This window comes from Rhinopithecus roxellana, chromosome 4 (genome assembly GCF_007565055.1).
Source record: "Rhinopithecus roxellana isolate Shanxi Qingling chromosome 4, ASM756505v1, whole genome shotgun sequence".
In the NCBI taxonomy this organism is placed as follows: Eukaryota; Metazoa; Chordata; class Mammalia; order Primates; family Cercopithecidae; genus Rhinopithecus; species Rhinopithecus roxellana.
This window is the reverse complement of record NC_044552.1, coordinates 159,459,498-159,478,465: the sequence shown is the minus strand read 5'-3', so window position 1 is coordinate 159,478,465 and position 18,968 is coordinate 159,459,498. Positions and strand designations below refer to the sequence as shown.

At 38.0% G+C, this 18,968-nt stretch overlaps 1 protein-coding gene across 3 annotated transcripts in view; it reads left to right on the top strand.

Moving 5' to 3' along the window:
- Window positions 1-18,968, top strand: part of LAMA4 (laminin subunit alpha 4) — a 150,400-nt gene that overhangs the window by 98,033 nt on the left and 33,399 nt on the right. For all 3 annotated transcript variants that reach the window (XM_030929061.1, XM_030929062.1, XM_010359882.2), the window contains exons 15-24: window positions 1,939-2,080; window positions 2,696-2,792; window positions 6,366-6,482; window positions 8,629-8,808; window positions 12,382-12,521; window positions 15,024-15,197; window positions 15,798-15,943; window positions 16,377-16,539; window positions 17,414-17,547; window positions 18,009-18,180. In XM_030929061.1, coding sequence (XP_030784921.1) covers window positions 1,939-2,080; window positions 2,696-2,792; window positions 6,366-6,482; window positions 8,629-8,808; window positions 12,382-12,521; window positions 15,024-15,197; window positions 15,798-15,943; window positions 16,377-16,539; window positions 17,414-17,547; window positions 18,009-18,180 — 1,465 coding nt within the window. The remainder of the gene's footprint in view (window positions 1-1,938; window positions 2,081-2,695; window positions 2,793-6,365; window positions 6,483-8,628; window positions 8,809-12,381; window positions 12,522-15,023; window positions 15,198-15,797; window positions 15,944-16,376; window positions 16,540-17,413; window positions 17,548-18,008; window positions 18,181-18,968) is intronic.

The window sequence follows — 18,968 nt, the reverse complement described above, 5'->3', positions numbered from 1 at the left end:
TATAACTTCTATGTGTAACGCCACTCTGCAACAAACAGTGTTCCAGCATGATTCTAAGACAGTTACTACATGCTTTACATGAAACGTGATCCAAAATATCAATCACCCTCAAGTCCTTTTGTATTTAGAATATTTCTGACTATATATTCATGAAAGTATTTCAACTTAGAGACGTCTTCACTCAAAATGTGAATATCCTTCCACATCTGTCTGGTGTACACAGTGATTTACATGCTGTGCTCGAACAAACATAAACAAAATTCATTGAGAAGCTTCCATTTCAATAGCACATATTTAATTTGAATATTGAGGTAGTACTTGTTCTGTGCCTAGTAATAAAAGCAAAGTAATAAAGGCTTTGTTTCATGCTCCTTGGTATATCTTACCATTCTCGCCAGCAAACTTTTAAAATATTAATAAATATTTGTAACATTTTGTTTCTTTTGTCCCTTTTTAAAAAAATGTTTTCTTGTCTGTCTTCCCCAGATTTTGCTCTCTGAGCCATTTTCTCAGAAGGGATTGTGGGGAGGAACAGGTATTGAGTATTTAGATTAGACTCGCCTCTGTGGAGCAGAGCCCCATGACTTCTGTAGGCCCTAGGCACTTTTGCCTTGGTAGGTTCCTTTCTCCATAAAAACATTAAAACCTTTATTTCATGTCTGCATTGGTATAAAGATTAATACCATTATTACTGTTATCCTCATTTTTTTTCTTCTGATTAAAAAAATTAAAATGAAACCGCTGTGCCTAATGGATGAGTCAACTCTTCCATAGAGGAGGTGGAATGATGATAGACTTGGTTAACTGAGAGGAAAGTAGCCAAAGAAATATAGAGAAAGTCGCTCTGAGGAAGCACACAGGGACTGGAACTGGATGCAGGAGATTGAGGAACAATTACCGAGCTCGACAGGTCAGGCGGTTTGAAGACAGGAGTCAGTGTGGGATCTGCAATGTCATATACTGGGGTCACAGAGGACCTTCTGTAGGTTACTGACAAATGAGGTGACGATACTAATCATCGATGTTTGGGACTGAGAAAAAAATAAGGAATTGGCGGATTTAAGACTGAATAAAATTAAGACAAAGGATTTAGATGAACTGTGAAAGTGGAGATTACAGTTTATATTCCAGAGGCAGTAGAAGTATTTGTCAATAAAATAAATTATGTGGGTACACGTAGAGTTTTAAAATCCCAATTCAGGAAACAGTGTAGGTATAATAATAAACCCTGATGATTACCAGATGCCACACATTTCCATATTTTATTCTTGTTATATCTCACATTATTAGCCCCTGTGTGCAAACGTGCAAGCACCCTGTGTGATGAGTACTCAATAAATATTGGATGAACCTTACACAGGCCAGAGAGGGGCAAAGGCAGAGACTATGGTGTGAAAGGGCAGGGGTGAGGGTGGGCTTAGGTGGGGCTGTGTGCTGAGGAAGGGCTGGGGCTGTCTTACTCCTGAGGCCCAGGATGCAACCAGGCCTCAGGAGTGAGACAAACCATGACAATATGTGCTTTGGTCAAGCTCTGCATACTCTCCTAGAGCCTCGGCTTCCTCTGCGGAAAGGAAATAACAATGCTGATTTGGATAAGCACTAGGTAGTCGGCATCCTGGCTTCATCCCTCTGCCTGACCTCCATCACATAAACAAACTCCTGCTAGAAGAGGTGCAGAGGCTGTTTTTAAATCATCATTCCCTTTTCCTGCTGCTATTGCCAGACAGGCAGCCGTCATAGAACCAAAATGGGGTTCAGCAAAGACAGAGGACTGCAGAGGAGGTGTGACCCTCAAGAAAACCTTGCCACGCTAGGTGACTTTGAATAACAGGAAGGAAGCATTTGTGATCCTGGAAGTATTTAAAAAGCAAGCATTAAACATGGCCCCATTCCCCAAGAAGGTAAGAAGGAGAAATAATAATGTTTGTTTATTAACAGGAAGTTACACAGTTCAGATATGAACGGGCTGGTACAGAAGGCTTTGGATGCATCAAATGTCTATGAAAATATCATTAATTATGTTAGTGAAGCCAATGAAACAGCAGAATTTGCTTTGAACACCACTGACCGAATTTATGATGTGAGTACTCCCTTAAAGTTCTTTATACCTTGCCTTTCCCACTGGCTTTTCTGTTTTCTGATGTCATCTCTTGAACTTCCAGTGTGAAATCCAAATGGCAGAAAGAGTGGAAAGGGCAGGGGAACTAAGGAAAGACCATTTCATGAATGCCGTGAAGGTTTCAGTCTGCAGGTTCTTCAAGATGTGCTGTAATCCAGTCAGCAAATGCCAGTTCCTTTGACAGCTTGTTTTTTTTAGCCAAAGTCCCCGAAAAAAAAATATGTGTTTAAAATTGGTCTTGCTGATAGAAAATATACTTTATGCATTCATTTAGATTTTTTCCAACTCAAAATTATTTACTGCATGGCTTCTACGTGGCAAGCACTTTGGTGGGGCCTCAGCCAGGGCTTTGTTCTAGGTTCACTGAATCTTTCCAAAAAAAAATTACCTTGAAAATGCCAAACACATTACTTTCCCATGGTCACAGATTTGACCTTAATTTTGAGCTGTGAAAATGAAGCTGAATGAATTTTGCTTGGTGTTCAGCAGATAAACTGTGTCATTTAAATCCTACAACTATGAATAGCTCATTTCTTCTGCTGTCATTTTTACTCTCTCCTCCCAATTCCTTTGTAGGCGGTGAGTGGGATTGATACTCAAATCATTTACCATAAAGATGAAAGTGAGAACCTCCTCAATCAAGCCAGAGAACTGCAAGCAAAAGCAGAGTCTAGTAAATATCTTCACTTTCCTATCTCCCTTCTAATGTATAGCTGCTTCCCTCCTTTCATACATGTATACAGAGATTTCCAAATCTAGGATTAAAGAATGATAATAACTAAATAGCATATCAATAGTTTCTGCTCAGAGTCAAGTTACAAAGAGCAAAGATTTGATACTTTAAATTGTGATTTAAAAAAAAAAGCCACATAGTAAACTACATGGAAACATATAGCTATCTCACATACTGTGGCTATGCCTGCTAATCAAATAGGCTGATTAATAGAAACTTACCATAAACACCAATTTTTAGGGGGAAATGTCATAAAATACACTTAACACTAAAACTATATTGCACAAAATTTCCTCTTTCTTGAACAATTCCGAAGGCCTTTTAAAATGTTTCCCATGAGGAATGGGTCATCACTGTGAGTCAATTAGGATGACAGGGTACCACAAAGCCATCTGGTTATTTGCATTTGTTTTTGTTTTGTTTTGTTTTGTTTTTGTAGTTTGTGTTCTACATAGGTTACTGCGTTTAGAACAGACCTAACAACCATGTGGTAAGAAGGATTTCCAAAGGCCAATGTTTGCATCTGCTAAAGTGCTCACATCCAAGGGTGAGGGAAGGAAGGAAAAATAAAAGCAAAATTGCATTAGATAATTTTGAATTTTGTGAGTTACTCTTAAAAACAATCGAATGGACTAAGAAATTCACTAAACATTATTCATCTCAGAGATGATGAACTAATTCCTAAGGACTTTTAAACATTGACTAATGAGGTTGGAAATTCATCATCTAGCGAACTTCTACCTACCACCTAAAAACAAAGGCCAAGTTTGAAACTATAAATCTCACCCAATTTTGTTAAAGTAATTAATCTCATTTACCATGCATTTTCTTTCTCTTTTGCAAAGAGCCATTATATAGAGAAGATAAATGCACTTCGCTTTTCATACACAGATACTTAACTGTTTATTTCCCATAAAACAACTGTTATTTTATTTTTCTCGGCAAACAAAGGCAATAAAAAGTGCCATTGTTTCTCTAGTCTAATTATTATATGTCTAATTAATTTATTATATAAGTCTATCCAGCTCTAAGGAAAATAATTAGAATATCAGTAGTGAAGAATTAGAATATTAACAGTAAAATATTTCTAAATAAATGTTGCTATATCTATGTATTGCTTTTGTTTCTTGTGTTGTGAAGACAAGAATGTGTCAGTCTTCATGACACAGGGACTTAAATATTTTATTCTTTTTGATAACTTGTAATATATTCTCTCAGTCTTGTCATTATTGAGTTATTGAACTTCATAAAAGCAACTTTTCTATTTTAAATGTAACCATTAATCGATCCCTACCCACATCCCTTCAAAGTTCCATATTTTCTGTCTGATAAATCTCTCTGCATTAGCCTGTTTGAATATTTTACAGTCCTGTTCACCTATTTCATGATCTCGTTTGGCCAAATCCCTTCATGTATTTATTTGCAAAAGGAACAACAATAGGGACTTAGTACTGTGTGGCTTAGAACTTTACAGGGCTGTCTTCCCTTGATAATACACAAATTTGTGATGTACATTCAGGTTTCCAAATTAAACCATAGTCATCTACTAAATTATGTTATAATTTTAGATTACCTTTTCTTCATTCCAAATTCCCTTCAATGATCAGTAATCTTTACTTCCCAACTTTCCCTTTCATTACATATACCAAATAGTTGATAATCAATATAATCTCAGGAAGCTGCTATTTAAATGAATCTTCTACTTAACTCATTTGCAAAATGAAAAATATTTATGCAAGTCAGTAAATTCCAAATAGAACACCCTTCTTATGAAACATTTCTTCTTATAAACATCAAGCCCAAAATAGATTTTCTTCCTCATCTTTTTATCAAGAGCTCCAAATATAGAGTTAAATATATTCTTTCTCAGTATATCAGGCAGGATTTTTTTTTGTTTTTGCAGTCATGAGACCCAAAAATAAGAGCTAAAACATTGCTTGTATTATAATGTTTGAAATTGAAATTAGAAAGAGGAAGGAGGCAGGGTGCAATGCAAATTCTCCACACTACCCAGAAAAAATACAAGAAGTGCTTGTATTTGGTTAACTGTATTTCATGACATCACCACCCCTTATACACATATTTGGGGGCAGGGGGAAGATAACAATAAACCAATTTGAGTTTAATTTGATGTCCAATTTGAGTTTATTTTAGGATTTCAAGAATAGTTTAACATTTAAAACATCAATTGTAATTTGTCACATTAGTAGGATATAGGATAAATTCATATGGTCATCTCACTACATGCAGAAAAATTATTTAACAAATTTGATACCCATTTTTTACTTTTAAAAAAGACTCTCAGCAAGCTAAGAATAGAAGGAAGCTTCCATAATCTGAAAAATAAAATAATATTCAGCAAATATATTAAAATGGAAATATTGAATGCTTTTCCACTAATATTGTACGGTCCAGAAACCGTACAAGGACATGCTGCATTACCAATTCAATGTGTAAAAATCCAGTTTAATTGTATATACAACAAAGGGAAATTAACTTTTTAAAATAACAGTGTTTACAATAGCATCAAATACATAGGAATAAATCTGATAAAAGAGGCTAAGGTTGCTACACATAAAGATCTAAATAAATGAAGATCTAAACAAGAATTTATATATAAATGATAAATACCATATTCATTGAGTAGAAGACTAAAATTTGTAAAAATGACAATTCTCCCAAATTCATCTACGGATTCAATTCAGTATTGATTAAAGTACCTGAACTGAATATTCTAGAATTTATATGGAAATGAGAGGGGAAAGCCAAGAATAGCCAAGATCTTCTTGAAGAATAAAAACAAAGCTGGAAGACAAACTGCATTATCAAGATTTATTATAGTGCTATATGGAAATTAAGACAGATATAAAAGATTGCAATACCGTATCCTCTCTTTTGAATAATGTTTAAAAACAGACACAAACACGTGGAGATAGAATTCAAAATAGTGATTATCTTCGGGTCATCACAGGGGCTCTAGGGAGCTTAAAAGATGGTAATAAGTTTCTATTTTTCTTGACGTGGATGCTGGTTATGTTTTGTGTTCATTTTGTGAACATTTGTCAAGCTGTGCATTTTTAAAGGATGCCTTTTTCGAGATGTGTGCTATATAGCAATTAAAATTTTATTGAAACAAATAAGAAAACAAGGATTATTTTTATAACCTGTCATCATCATATATATATAGACAGAGAGATTTTTTTCTTTTCAGCTCTTTACCAATTGTGCTGCTTGATGTTATAAGTCACGGCAGGGCTATATGTTTCAATCAAAGAAATTAACCATTATGGTATCCTAAGTCACTCACAAGCAGTATTACAAGTGTTCTGCAATTCTGCACCTCGAATTTTAAATGCTACTTTCCAGAATTGTTGATCTATGTTCAGAGTATTCAGAATGCTGCAAATACTGCAGATGACTGCATCATACAAATGAGAAGTTTCCTTGTTGAAATGGAAACCTTTTCGAGGCATCTTGGCTCCACTAGTACTTCTTTCTGCTGCTTCTCCACAGGCAGTGATGAGGCAGTGGCTGACACTAGCAGGCGTGTGGGTGGAGCCCTAGCAAGGAAAAGTGCCCTTAAAACCAGACTCAGTGATGCCGTTAAGCAACTACAAGCAGCAGAGAGAGGTAAGCATCAGAAAGAATTGAAGTCTCATCTGTTGGTTCACTGGAGTGTAAGGTAAACCTTCAAGGAAGGATTAGGTAATTCTTTATTTGTCAATGTTTTTATACATAAATGTTATTTTCTGATGACAGAATAACATGTTCATTACCAAAAAAAAGTTCTAGAAAATAAAAAGAAGAAAATAAATACAAATGCTGTAATCACACCACCTAGAGGTGATCTTTAGATTTGAGAGCCTTTTTTTCCAGCATTTCCTCTGTGTGTGTGTGTGTCTGTGTGTGTGTGTGTGTGTGCGCGTGTGCATGTGTGTGTCTTTTAATGGGATCATGCTGTTTATAGTGTTTGGTAATGGCTTTTTTATGAACATCCTTCCTCATAACAATATGCCCTAATTTGGTTATTGGATTTCCTTGGCCCCAGCTGTAAACAGCTTCCCTCTGTTACATGTCAAAACATTCTTATCATATAAGCAACAGGCCCAAACAGAGACTAAATAGAGACCAGGGAGACCAGCAAGCCCAAACAGAGAAACAAAAGCACATGTTTTGCTTAATCTGGGACTGCAGTGGTATCTTAGATAGATGCGATTGGAAGCAGATGTGCCTTCCTTGGCACAGTGAAAGTTAAAACACTAGTGTAGCATACGCGTGTTTTACTAGAATGAGCAAATCCTAGCTACAGTGCTACAGTGCATCAAAGCTCTGGCCAGGTGAGTGGTCCTTCACGGAGAAGCCTCATCATCACTATCATCAGAGTGACTGTTTATTGATGCTTAGTGTGAGCTGGGCGCTGTCCTAAGTGTTCAACATACCTGTGTTAGTCCGTTCTCACACTGTTATGAAGAAATACCCAACACTGGGTAATTTACAAGAAAAGAGGTTTAATTGACTAACAGTTTTGCATGGCTGGGGAGGCCTCAGAAAACCTACGATCATGGCGGAAAGCACCTCTTTACAGGGCGGCAGGAGAGAGAAAGATTGCTGAGCAAAGGGGAAATGCCAGACACTTATAAAACCACAGATCTCATGAGAACTCGCTATCACAAGAATAATATGGGGAAACTGCCCCCATGATTCAATTATCTCCCACCCATCCCTCCCATAACACATAAGGATTATGGATGAGATTTGGGTGGGAACACAGGCAAACATATTAATACTTTATGTCAAGGGGATAAGTACCACTATTGCCTTCAGGCTGATATGAACCCTGAGGTTCATCAAGGTTAGGAAACTTGCAACAAGCACAGCCAGTAAGAAGCAGATTCAGCATTCAAACCAGAATTTATCAGAATCCAGAATATGTGAGGCTAAATGAAATATATCCTCACTTTAATAAATTATTTATTATTTATATATTATTAAGTATTATTTTTATAACAAAAATAATCAGAATTCACTTAGGTGATGGTATAACTTCAAATTTATAATTGTTTTACAGTTATAATTATGTTACAGTTGGGGCCAAAGAAATCCAATAACCAAATTAGGGCATATAACCAATCCAATAACCAAATTAGGGCATAACTTCAAATGTATAAAATTTGAAGTTATAAAATCACCTAAGTGAACTATAATATTACAAAAATAATAAATTATTTTTATAGAAATGTTAGAAAATTCTGATAAAAAAAGAAGAAAATCACCTATAATCCCATCCCCTAGATAAAATATTTTGTTGTAAATTTACATTATGGTTATTTTACAGATGTAATTTTTAACAAAATGAGAATTCACTAACAAAACTCTCTGAAATTTGCTTTTTTTTCTGTTAAAAACACCTTTCTTTATTAATTAATTTCTATAGCATCATTTTTATGGCAAAAGTGTTCCACAAGCCTACTTTTTCAGAAAAGAAAGTGATATTTGCAATTAATTTCAGACACAAACCTTTTATGAGTTAAAATCTCATATGCATTTTCTATGGCTTTCTCACCAGGTTACAGAAAATACAATTAATCTTCTTTTTAAATTTATCTCTTAATTTGGAAATGTTTTCAGTGAGCCACATGGTTATCTAAAAATCTTACTTTTGCTTAAGGGCCCAAAATGTGAGATCTATTTCATTGAAGTGTTAAAGGGGTGTTAGTGTTCCCCAGCAAATGTCCGGCTTCTCTGCAAAGTGAATGACCCTATGCTCTGTGTAAAGGGGATGCCCAGCAGCGCCTGGGGCAGTCCAGGCTGATCACCGAGGAAGCCAACAGGACGACGATGGAGGTGCAGCAGGCCACCACCCCCATGGCCAACAATCTAACCAACTGGTCACAGAATCTTCAACATTTTGACTCTTCTGCTTACAACACTGCAGTGGACTCTGCTAGGGATGCAGGTATCACTTAGAAATTTCACAATTTGAATCTAATTAAGGAATTGGCCATTAAACTCTATACATCTTTTGTCAAAAAACAGTTTTCTTCATTTGGGTTTTAGATTTGAAAATTATAGAAGTTAGCTTAGAAAAAGAAAAGGTTTTGCTCTGTTCATCTATCTATCTATCTATACCTGTCTGAATACATATGAGAAACACACATATATTTTGCATGAACACTAGATAGATTGGTAAAGAGTCATAATTTTTTCTATGTGAAATAATGGTAGCAATTGTGTCAATGTAAGATTTATCCTTTAGGGAACAAGGTTAATCAAATGTTGGGTAAATAATCCTAATACAATACTGTTTAGCTTTTAGGAAAAAAAATTACTAAATGGCATTGCTTTGACTAGGCAACATTGCTTTTTCTTTTTCTGCGTAAAACAGGTTATTACCAACAAGTACTAAACATGGCCAAACATAACTCTAGCTTTCTATTAAGAATAGCATGTTGGCCAACTTGAATATACAGTTCTATAGAAATGAAAATGAAATATTTTCATGTCCGCCTAATTTATTTTGTAGATATTAGAACCTTGCAGTACTTGTGAAATGTTCCTTTTTCCATTCTCACATTTTTATCCAATCCCTTCATAACCTCTTAAATAACAATGTCTGTCAATATCATGACAATATCATGACTAGAACTTTTTGTTCTCCAATATAGTTTTGCATACAATATTACCTTCATTTGCATCTGAATTAAGAGAGGTCATAAATCCATATATGACCCGCCACTACAAATTTTATTCCAATTTACAAATACCGATTCCCATAACAGTAAAATCGCTCTTTTATAATGATCTTTTAAGTATATGTTCATTTCTTCCATGTAACCACTCATGGAGGTGCTTTTAAAATTTTGTCTTTAAAAGATTTGCCTACATGAAATTCAACTATTACATTTATAATGATATTGCCTTGGGAACATGTACCAAATCTGTGTTACATTCTTTCTTCCATTTTTTACCAGTTTTATCAAGTGATTCCAATAAGCATCCAGAACTTTCAAAAAATTGAAATTGTTTACTGTGCTTTTCTCAAATAGCATTTTGTGGTTCAAAACAAAGTAAATGAAAGAGGATACCATAATGTAAGAAACTTTATAAATACTCTAATATAAGGTGGCCCCCTTTTGCTGAGATAATTGATTGTAGGGAGCAGGGGGACTCTGTCTTATATACATTTCCATAATCAACATCTAACATGATTCATTAAGTATATTATGTCTAGTTTTTAAAGACCTAGTATACTATAAAATAAATGTTGTTGTCAGTGATCCAAACACTAAATATTTACCTCTGTATTAATCAATATCATAAACTAATAGTTGCTATTATTTTACTGAATTCTATTCCTTGTGCTGGAGAAACACCGTGTGTCCTAAGCACAAAGAAGGGGTGTTTCCTTGGTCTGCACTGACATAGTCTCCTGAATCTGAGTTTAGTTCTTCTCTAGGAAGAGGCTTGCTCTTGCCCAGCTACTAATGCTTAATGACCATGGCCCTGCCCTTAGGTAAGAGAATACCTCAGAAGTATTTGTCTCTGAGCCAATGGTTCTCAAATACTAGTGTGCATTAGAATCACCTGGAGGGCTTGTTAAACACAGGCTGCTGGATCCCACTCCTGGAACTGCTGATTCAGTGGGCTTGGGACAGGGCCAAGAATTTGCATTTCTGACAAGTTCCTGGTGATGCTGATGCTGCTTGTCTGGGAACCACACTTTAAGAACCACTGTTCAGTCAATGAAACTCTGGAAAAAGTTATGCCATTCTCTTTGTTTTGAGTTTCTCTTCTCATCAAGCTGTATCCTTATGACTGGTGTTTTTGTTTTTTTTTTTTTTTTTTTTTTTTTTTGAGACAGAGTCTCGCTCTGTCGCCCAGGCTGGAGTACAGTGGTGTGATCTCGGCTCACTACAACCTCTGCCTCTTGGGTTCCAGCGATTCTCCTGCCTCAGCCTCCCGAGTAGCTGGGATTACAGGCGCACACCACCACACCTGGCTAATTTTTATATTTTTAGTAGAGACGGGGTTTTGCCATGTTGGCCAGGCTGGTCTCAACCTCCGGACCTCAGGTGATCCACCAGCCTTGGCCTCCCAAAGTTCTGGGATTACAGGAGTGAGCCACCACGCCCAGCTGACTCACGCTCTTTTCTATGTTTAAGTTATGCATTCAAAAAGAAGGACATAAGCAGTAGTCAGTGTCAGCCTTATGGGGCACAGCTGCACTAGACTGAGTCAAGGGGAGTGTTGTCTCCCGCTCTGGCCACTTCCTCTTTTGCTGTTTCCCTCAACCCCCAACACCCAGAGGTGGTTTTGTTCTCCAGCAAGATGTCCAAGAGTAAAAAGAAATAAAAGGTCACTATGATCTGCTTGTAGCATCACCCTTGTCTGCACCCACAGACCATGGCCGCCTACCCCTACCTTGGCACAATTGCCACTTTTCTGGGTGCTACCTGTTTCCTCCATTTAGTGCTGTCTTCTGGGACAGTAGCAGCAGCATGATGTGTGCATGGACATTCTGGAAAACAATCTTCCCACCTTTTTTCCCAGTATTCCTCTTTACCTGTTATATCAGTTATATTAGAAATGCAAGCAGAACCCGTGCTTTATGGTTAAAGGAACATTTGTATATATACCGTGGATGCTGCCCTTTAGAAAAAGTTAGCTTGCTCTACATACAATTTTTAGATCAATAAGTATTATAAATTTCACAAAAACAGGAACGAATTGTGCTTTGGGCTTTGTTAGGTCCACAACTATGCCAAATGTCATGCTTGGGTCAGGTTCGAGCCCACGCTGAGGTCTGAGGGGAGTGGGTGGATGGCAGATAGCTGCAAGAACACTTGGGGGATGTAGACAGGTGAAATGTAGTTTTATTCAGCAGCTCTCTCATCAGAAGCTCTCTCACACTGTCTGCTGTGTCTCGGCTGCTTGCTCGGGCTGCTCCCACACACAGCTGCGCAGCCGGCTCTCCCTCGCCTTCAGGGTCAACAGCTGAACTCTCTCTGGGCACAAGTCGGTTCCCGGCTCCCCACTGCCTGCCTTCAAGGCAACTGCCTCTCCCTTACAGGGGTCAGTAGCGTTACTCTCTCTTTGGGCACCAGCACATCCGCGAGCCATGTTGAGCCCTGGCTCTCCCTCTGTCCATCTGCAAGACAGGCCACCTTGGCACTCTCTCTTTCTCTGGGTGCAAGTGCATGTGCCCTGTGCATGGCATCAGCAGGGCAGCTTTTCAAGCAACAGTGGCTCTCAGCCAAGTATGTGCTTACAAATAGGTTATATAACAAATGGAGTGTGCACCTGTGCCCTAAACTCACTGAGTCACTCTGGCCCAGATGTCTGCCTCGACCTATTCCTTGACCAAAGCACATTCATGTACCTTACAGGCTTTACTATTAATTTTGCAGGATTAAAAATAATTTCTTATTGTTCTACCATATGTAATCTGTGTTTGTTGTCTACATCTGATTCTTGAAATATGCTTAATATTGAGATATTTACTCAAGTGATTAATTTTTATTAACTGCAGTAAGAAATCTGACAGAGGTTGTCCCTCAGCTCCTGGATCAGCTTCGTACAGTTGAGCAGAAGCGGCCTGCAAGCAACGTTTCTGCCAGCATCCAGAGGATCCGAGAGCTCATTGCTCAGACCAGAAGTGTTGCCAGCAAGGTAACTGATGAAAAGACTCATCAGTCACTCAGTGATAATAATAACACGAAGCTGAGCTCCAACTGCTTGGGCAGCTTCCAGAGCCTGGACCTTTCCACTGTATTCTCCAACTCAGTAGTTCTCAGCCCCATTTGCTAATTAGAAACACATGAGGAGCATTGAAAATGAAACCAACTCCTGGTCCCAACCTGAAAGCAATAGATCAGACTCTATAGAGGAAGGGCTCAGTACCTGTATGTTCTTTAAAGCTCCCAGGTTATTCTAAGGTGTAGTCAGGTTTAAAAACCACAGAGTTAAACTAGTCAATAAAGCTAATATAGCCAAAGAAATCAAGTAAATCCTCAATAAAAGCCTCAATTCGTTCTTATATTTTGTTATTTTAACAGCTACTTTAGTGCAATCACCACAATGGAATAATCTATCCCATCTGTCCTACCCCTTCAAGAAATTCTCTGATACAACACAAATTACGCGGAAGCTTTTACTGACCGCCCGCAGGGTTGACTGAGAAATCACGTACTGGCTAAGAGGAATAAACTCAACAAAGACACTGTTTTGCGACACATAGAAGCAACCGAACACAAGATAACTAGAGCCGGCATTTGTAGGAACATCTCCTGACACAGCAATTACTTTTCAATGTGGCAAAGTGGAGCTTGTTCTTGGACCTCTTGAATTTTTTTAATTGATTCATAGACCAGACTCTCTTTTTATGAACAAAGTATATGGTTTTATTTTCTCAATTAAGAATCAGCCTGAGCAGACTACTGGTCCTAATTACTGACAGAAATAAGCTTTAGAAATCAACTATTTTGTACTGTAGAAGATTATTCTTGGTAAATAGACCTGACTTTTAAGTGGTGATAAATGGTCCCCTGTCACAAATTACCTTATTTAGATGCCCCAGTGAACATTTTCAAAAAAGGCTTATCTAAACGTACATCAAGAAATGGCATTCTAAAAGCTAGGTTTTGATGAGTGCTTTCTTATAATATTATTGCTATAAAGAGTATGACTTTGGGACCTTAATCACCTAAGACCATTTGCTGAAGACAGACTTAGCCCTACCTTTGGGAGCTGGGAGCTCACTCAGTGCCCCCGAGTGAGATGCTTTTCATGCAGACATGCACTATTCTCAGACTCTCACTTATTAATGTAAGACTTTAATCCCCCATGCGTCTTGTTTATTAAGATGTATTGGTCTTGGCCAGGCTCGGTGGCTCATGCCTGTAATCTCAGCACTTTGGGAGGCCAAGGTGTGCAGATCTCTTGAGTCCAGGAGTTTGAGACCAGCCTGGCCAACATGGCAAAACCCTGTCTCTACCAAAAATACACAAATTGGCTGGGCATGGTGGTACACACCTGTAGTCCCAGTTACTCGGGAGGCTGAGGCACAAGGATTGTTTGAACCTGGGAGGCAGAGGTTGCAGTGAGCTGACATTGTGCTACTGCATTCTGGCCTGGGTGACAGTGAGACTGTGTCTCAAAAAAAAAAAGATGTATTAGTTTTTACTCAACTGGTAACATAGGACAGCTGCACTCCAGTCATTTGGGAATATAGAGCCTGAGCTCACTGACCACCCACATTAGCCAAATCAACATTAGTAAATGAATGTAAAGATGTCTAATCATTCGGAAAGATTCAGATAAATGGCACAAGTATACACAATCCATCCACTTGTAAGTACTCTACAAGTTACCCCTGAATCAGACCAGTTCAGCATATCCTATTGGGCCTCTGAGAAATGCACTTACTGCATTGTGCTTTGTTGTGATGCCTTTCTGTGAGCCATTATAAGAGGCACCTTATGAACTCATTATTACAGTTATTATAATGGTAGGGCCAGGCACTGGAAAGCACTTTAGAGTTATCATCGTATTTCATGCTCACGACAAATTTATTATCCTCGTTTCACAGATGAGGAAACTGAAGGTTAAGTGACTTGCTCAAGGTTACACAGCTAGGAAGAGGCAGAGCCCATCTGGTCTGAGACTATAAAGCTAGTCCAGACCCCTCCCAACTGTGCAGACAAGGGCAAGGATGTTGCTCACAGTCTCACCCCATGCCCCTTTTATGAGGACCCTAGGGAGAAAGTCCCAGCTGTATTAGCAACTGAAATTAGTTCTACTTCTCCCAATTAGTTTTATATAAATTGTGTGAGCCTTGTGAATTGTATACTGACCAAACAACTTGAGCAAGTTGTTTAGTTCACCCAAACCGAGTACGCCGTTTGTTGTGGAATTCATATTTATCCTCATTCTTGGATCTACTTTGTCACCACGTTTTTTGCTTTCTTTCACCCCACTTTAAACAACTATATCACAATCTGCTCTGAGTCTTCTCTTCAACTAGGGGAGGATGTGAGTGAATAACTAAAGGCATGGAGGTTAAGAGAGCTTAGAGGCCCCTGTCACGAATGAGGGAAGACCACTGAGAACCACAGGAAAGCATTCTGCCCATTTCTACAAAGCACTGTTAATGAAACCATTGTGTAACTCCAGATCCAAGTCTCCATGATGTTTGATGGCCAGTCAGCTGTGGAAGTGCACCCGAGAACCAGTATGGATGACTTAAAGGCTTTTACGTCTCTGAGCCTGTACGTGAAACCCCCTGTGAAGCAGCCAGAACTGACCGAGACTGCAGATCAGTTTATCCTGTACCTTGGAAGCAAAAATGTAAGCACATGAGTTTGAAAGGAGGGGATAATATTTACAAGGAAAGCTGCTTTTTCTCTTGCCTAAAATAAAACTACTAGGCAAATGAACCAAAACAATGCCCATTCTGATAACTCAGAAGATCTCATTTTAATGACAAGATTAAAAGAATGACTCAAGAACAAGTAATTTTTCTCTGTGTGGGAAATTGTGGGGATTGTTTCCTATTACCATCGCACTGCTAACTTTGATGAGTGAATGGAATACCTCAAAGACTTTCAGAAAGACAGAAGCCTATTCTGTTTGCTGCTGAATCCTGTTTGGGGATGCATAATGAACAGTACCGTCAGGCTATATTATATCCCTGGGTAGCCTCAAAAAATTAGCCCATTCCTGGTAGCCAACAAATTTCCATGAGCCTGAGCAAGGATGGGGCCAACAGACTCTCATGTGGCTACAGGGAGGCTGGAGAGGAAGAGCCACTGCCTGGTCTCATGGGTAATAATTCAGGCCAGAAGTCACTTGTATATACCCAAGTATTTGGATTTCTGATTGTCCTTTAAAAAAGATGATGTTCATTCATATGAATTTTATTTAAATGACTTCTTCTTGATATTTCAGGCCAAAAAAGAGTATATGGGTCTTGCAATAAAAAATGATAACCTGGTATACATCTATAATTTGGGAACCAAAGACGTGGAGATTCCCCTGGACTCCAAGCCCGTCAGTTCCTGGCCTGCTTACTTCAGCATTGTCAAGATTGAAAGGTACAGTGAATCCAAGACACAGGGCATATATGCACAATTCACAAGAAACCTGTTGAACACACGCACGTGCACACACACGCACACCCACGCAGTCTTCCTGTGGAAGTTATAAATAGCATTTTCCTGCCTTTATTCTTGCTCCCTTTTCTTCCATTATTCTTGTATTCTTTCCCAAACACCTTAGTAGAAAAGAAAAAAAAGTCATTTCTAAATCACGATCTGATTATTAGATTTTACCTGGCCAATCCATGAATTAATTTCAAAATGAAATGTCTTTCTTCTCTTTCCCATTGATTGTGATGTTTTATAAATGCTTATTAGTGTCACAAAATTAAATTACCCATTTTGTGATGAGGAAACATTAACATTTTGACATTTAAAAGTATTTTCTATAAATTATATAATAACACATGAAAATTATTTATCTCAATAGGGTGGGAAAACATGGAAAGGTGTTTTTAACAGTCCCGAGTCTAAGTAGCACAGCAGAGGAAAAGTTCATTAAAAAGGGGGAATTTTCAGGAGATGACTCCCTGCTGGACCTGGACCCCGAGGACACGGTGTTTTATGTTGGTGGAGTGCCTTCCAACTTCAAGGTCAGCCATACAGCTATATTTTGACCTATTACAAATCTACAGTAATTGTTTTTATAAATCCATAAACCTATAATGACTTGGGGGTTGCTGATATCACTTTAAGAGCTTACTTCTGCGGGGAGTAGAATGCTGAACCAGAATCTATAAACCTGATGTGTAAATCTGGTCTATGCTACTCATATTTTCATAATGTCAATGCTTTCAAGTTATAGCTGACTCCTGAAGATCCGTTCATTCATTCTGATACATGCATATGTAATTAATATTACCCCCACCTGCCACAGGAATGTCCATAGCTTGTGGTGTCAGCACAGTTTAGATCTAATCTTCAGCTTTGCAGTGGTGGTTTCAAAAATTCAGTTATCTCACCTAATACAGGTATGAAATAAAGTATCTGGGATGAGAGAGGGGGTGGAACCTAGGAGAGAGTATGAAATCTGATGAAGAAGGGATAAAGGATAGGTCAAAGAAGATGAGAAGTTGATCTGGGCTTCCAATTTCAGGACTATTATTACTAGTTATGGGCACATGATTGGATTTTCTTTGAGGACTATTTTCCCTCTCATTATATGAGAACAAGAATACCTACCTCACAAAGCTGGCATAAGGACTGATTTTTGTCATGAATTCACTGTCCAGCCTATGACCAGCACATAATCTATGCTCAGTAAGTCCCACTTTCTCTGCTAAGATTTGCACAACTGACAAGTTACTGCATATCTAAATGATTTGGCATAAACACACTCGGGTCTAGAAAGACATTTCTACGAAGGGGTAGGTCTCCTTGACCTACTGTTAGTTGCATTGTCTGTTCTGTAATGTCTGAGTAAAACATGACCATGAGACAGTTGGTTTTGCTTTTTCTATTGAACAGCTCCCTCACAGCTTAAACCTGCCTGGCTTCATTGGCTGCCTGGAACTGGCCACTTTGAATAATGATGTGATCAGCTTGTACAACTTTAAGCACATCTATAATATGGACCCCTCCACATCAGTGCCCTGTGCCCGGTAAGAGACAGTTGAAAGTACTAAAGACTTGGACATTGATGCAAGAGCAGCAGATAGAACAAGTATGAGTCAATATTCAGGTTCTCAAACTTGTCTTTGGGGAAGCCAGGTTTGAAACTGCATAAGTCATACCTGCAAAAAAACTCTTCACCTATTCTCTATCATAGATGAGCATGCCCAAGTATCAAGTGTCAAACAACTTGTTTGCAGCCTTGATTTAGGATTCCAGGCACTAGGGTGTCCCTGGAGACTTCAGTTGTCTTAGCACACAGGATGGAGAAGAAAACAATCCATTTAACATACCTACAAATACCTCTTTATCTGTTCCGTGCAGACAACAGGACTTCATTTAAATGTTGTAAGGTCCACAGAAGATGTTAGAAGAATGAGTTAAAAGGGCTTCCCTTGAAAAGCATAACAGAAACTGTAGTGTTCAAATGGCCCTTGTGTTTCCATTTCAGAGATAAGCTGGCCTTCACTCAGAGCCGGGCTGCTAGTTACTTCTTCGATGGCTCTGGTTATGCCGTGGTGAGAGACATCACAAAGAGAGGGAAATTTGGTCAGGTGACTCGCTTTGACATAGAAGTTCGAACACCAGCTGACAATGGCCTTATTCTCCTGATGGTCAATGGAGTGAGTAAAAATACAAGTCCTACTACTTTTCCTTTATTTCCTTTACTTTCTGCTACTCATGTTTCCAGGAACCTTCCCAGGTCCAGTGTGTCATGCCATCAAACTGAAATTCTAGTTTAGAAAGTCAAATTGAATTTCTTCTTCAGGAAAGTAATGACAGCAATAAATGAAAGCAACCCTGAGATGCATTTCCCTACAGTACATTTTTGGATATAAATAAACTAAGAGAACTTTGAGGAAATTAGCACCAAGATCTAGGAGAGCAGCGTGTCTGCAGAAATTCTGCACTGGGCTCCTAACTTTTCCAAATCATATGCCCTAATCAATTTAAAAGCAAAGCTTGCATGCTTTGTATATATGTGTGTATATAAGTATTTATGTATGTACACACATACATATATCTTTATTTATAAATAATATATGTGTACTATAAACAGATATAAATATCGTATGAAACATTCAAAGCTTGCGATAAAGGACAAATTATATAAAGATAAAATAAAAGATTATATATATTTAAAATGAAGAGTAAATTGACTTTTATTTACTAATGATACAGAAATGTTTTTCTCTCACTAGAAATTATTTTTAATAGCACTTTATTGTACCGCTCAAACAAAACAGTTTTCGTGAGAAAATGTAATTAAATATGCTAAATATTTTCAAAAATTCTTAAACTCTTTGTGATACAGTGATTCAAAAGTCTGGTCCTACGTCCAGTTTATTTCAACACTAATTTTATTGGTTGTTGTACCTAGACAAGATACCTCACAAAAATAAAAAATGAA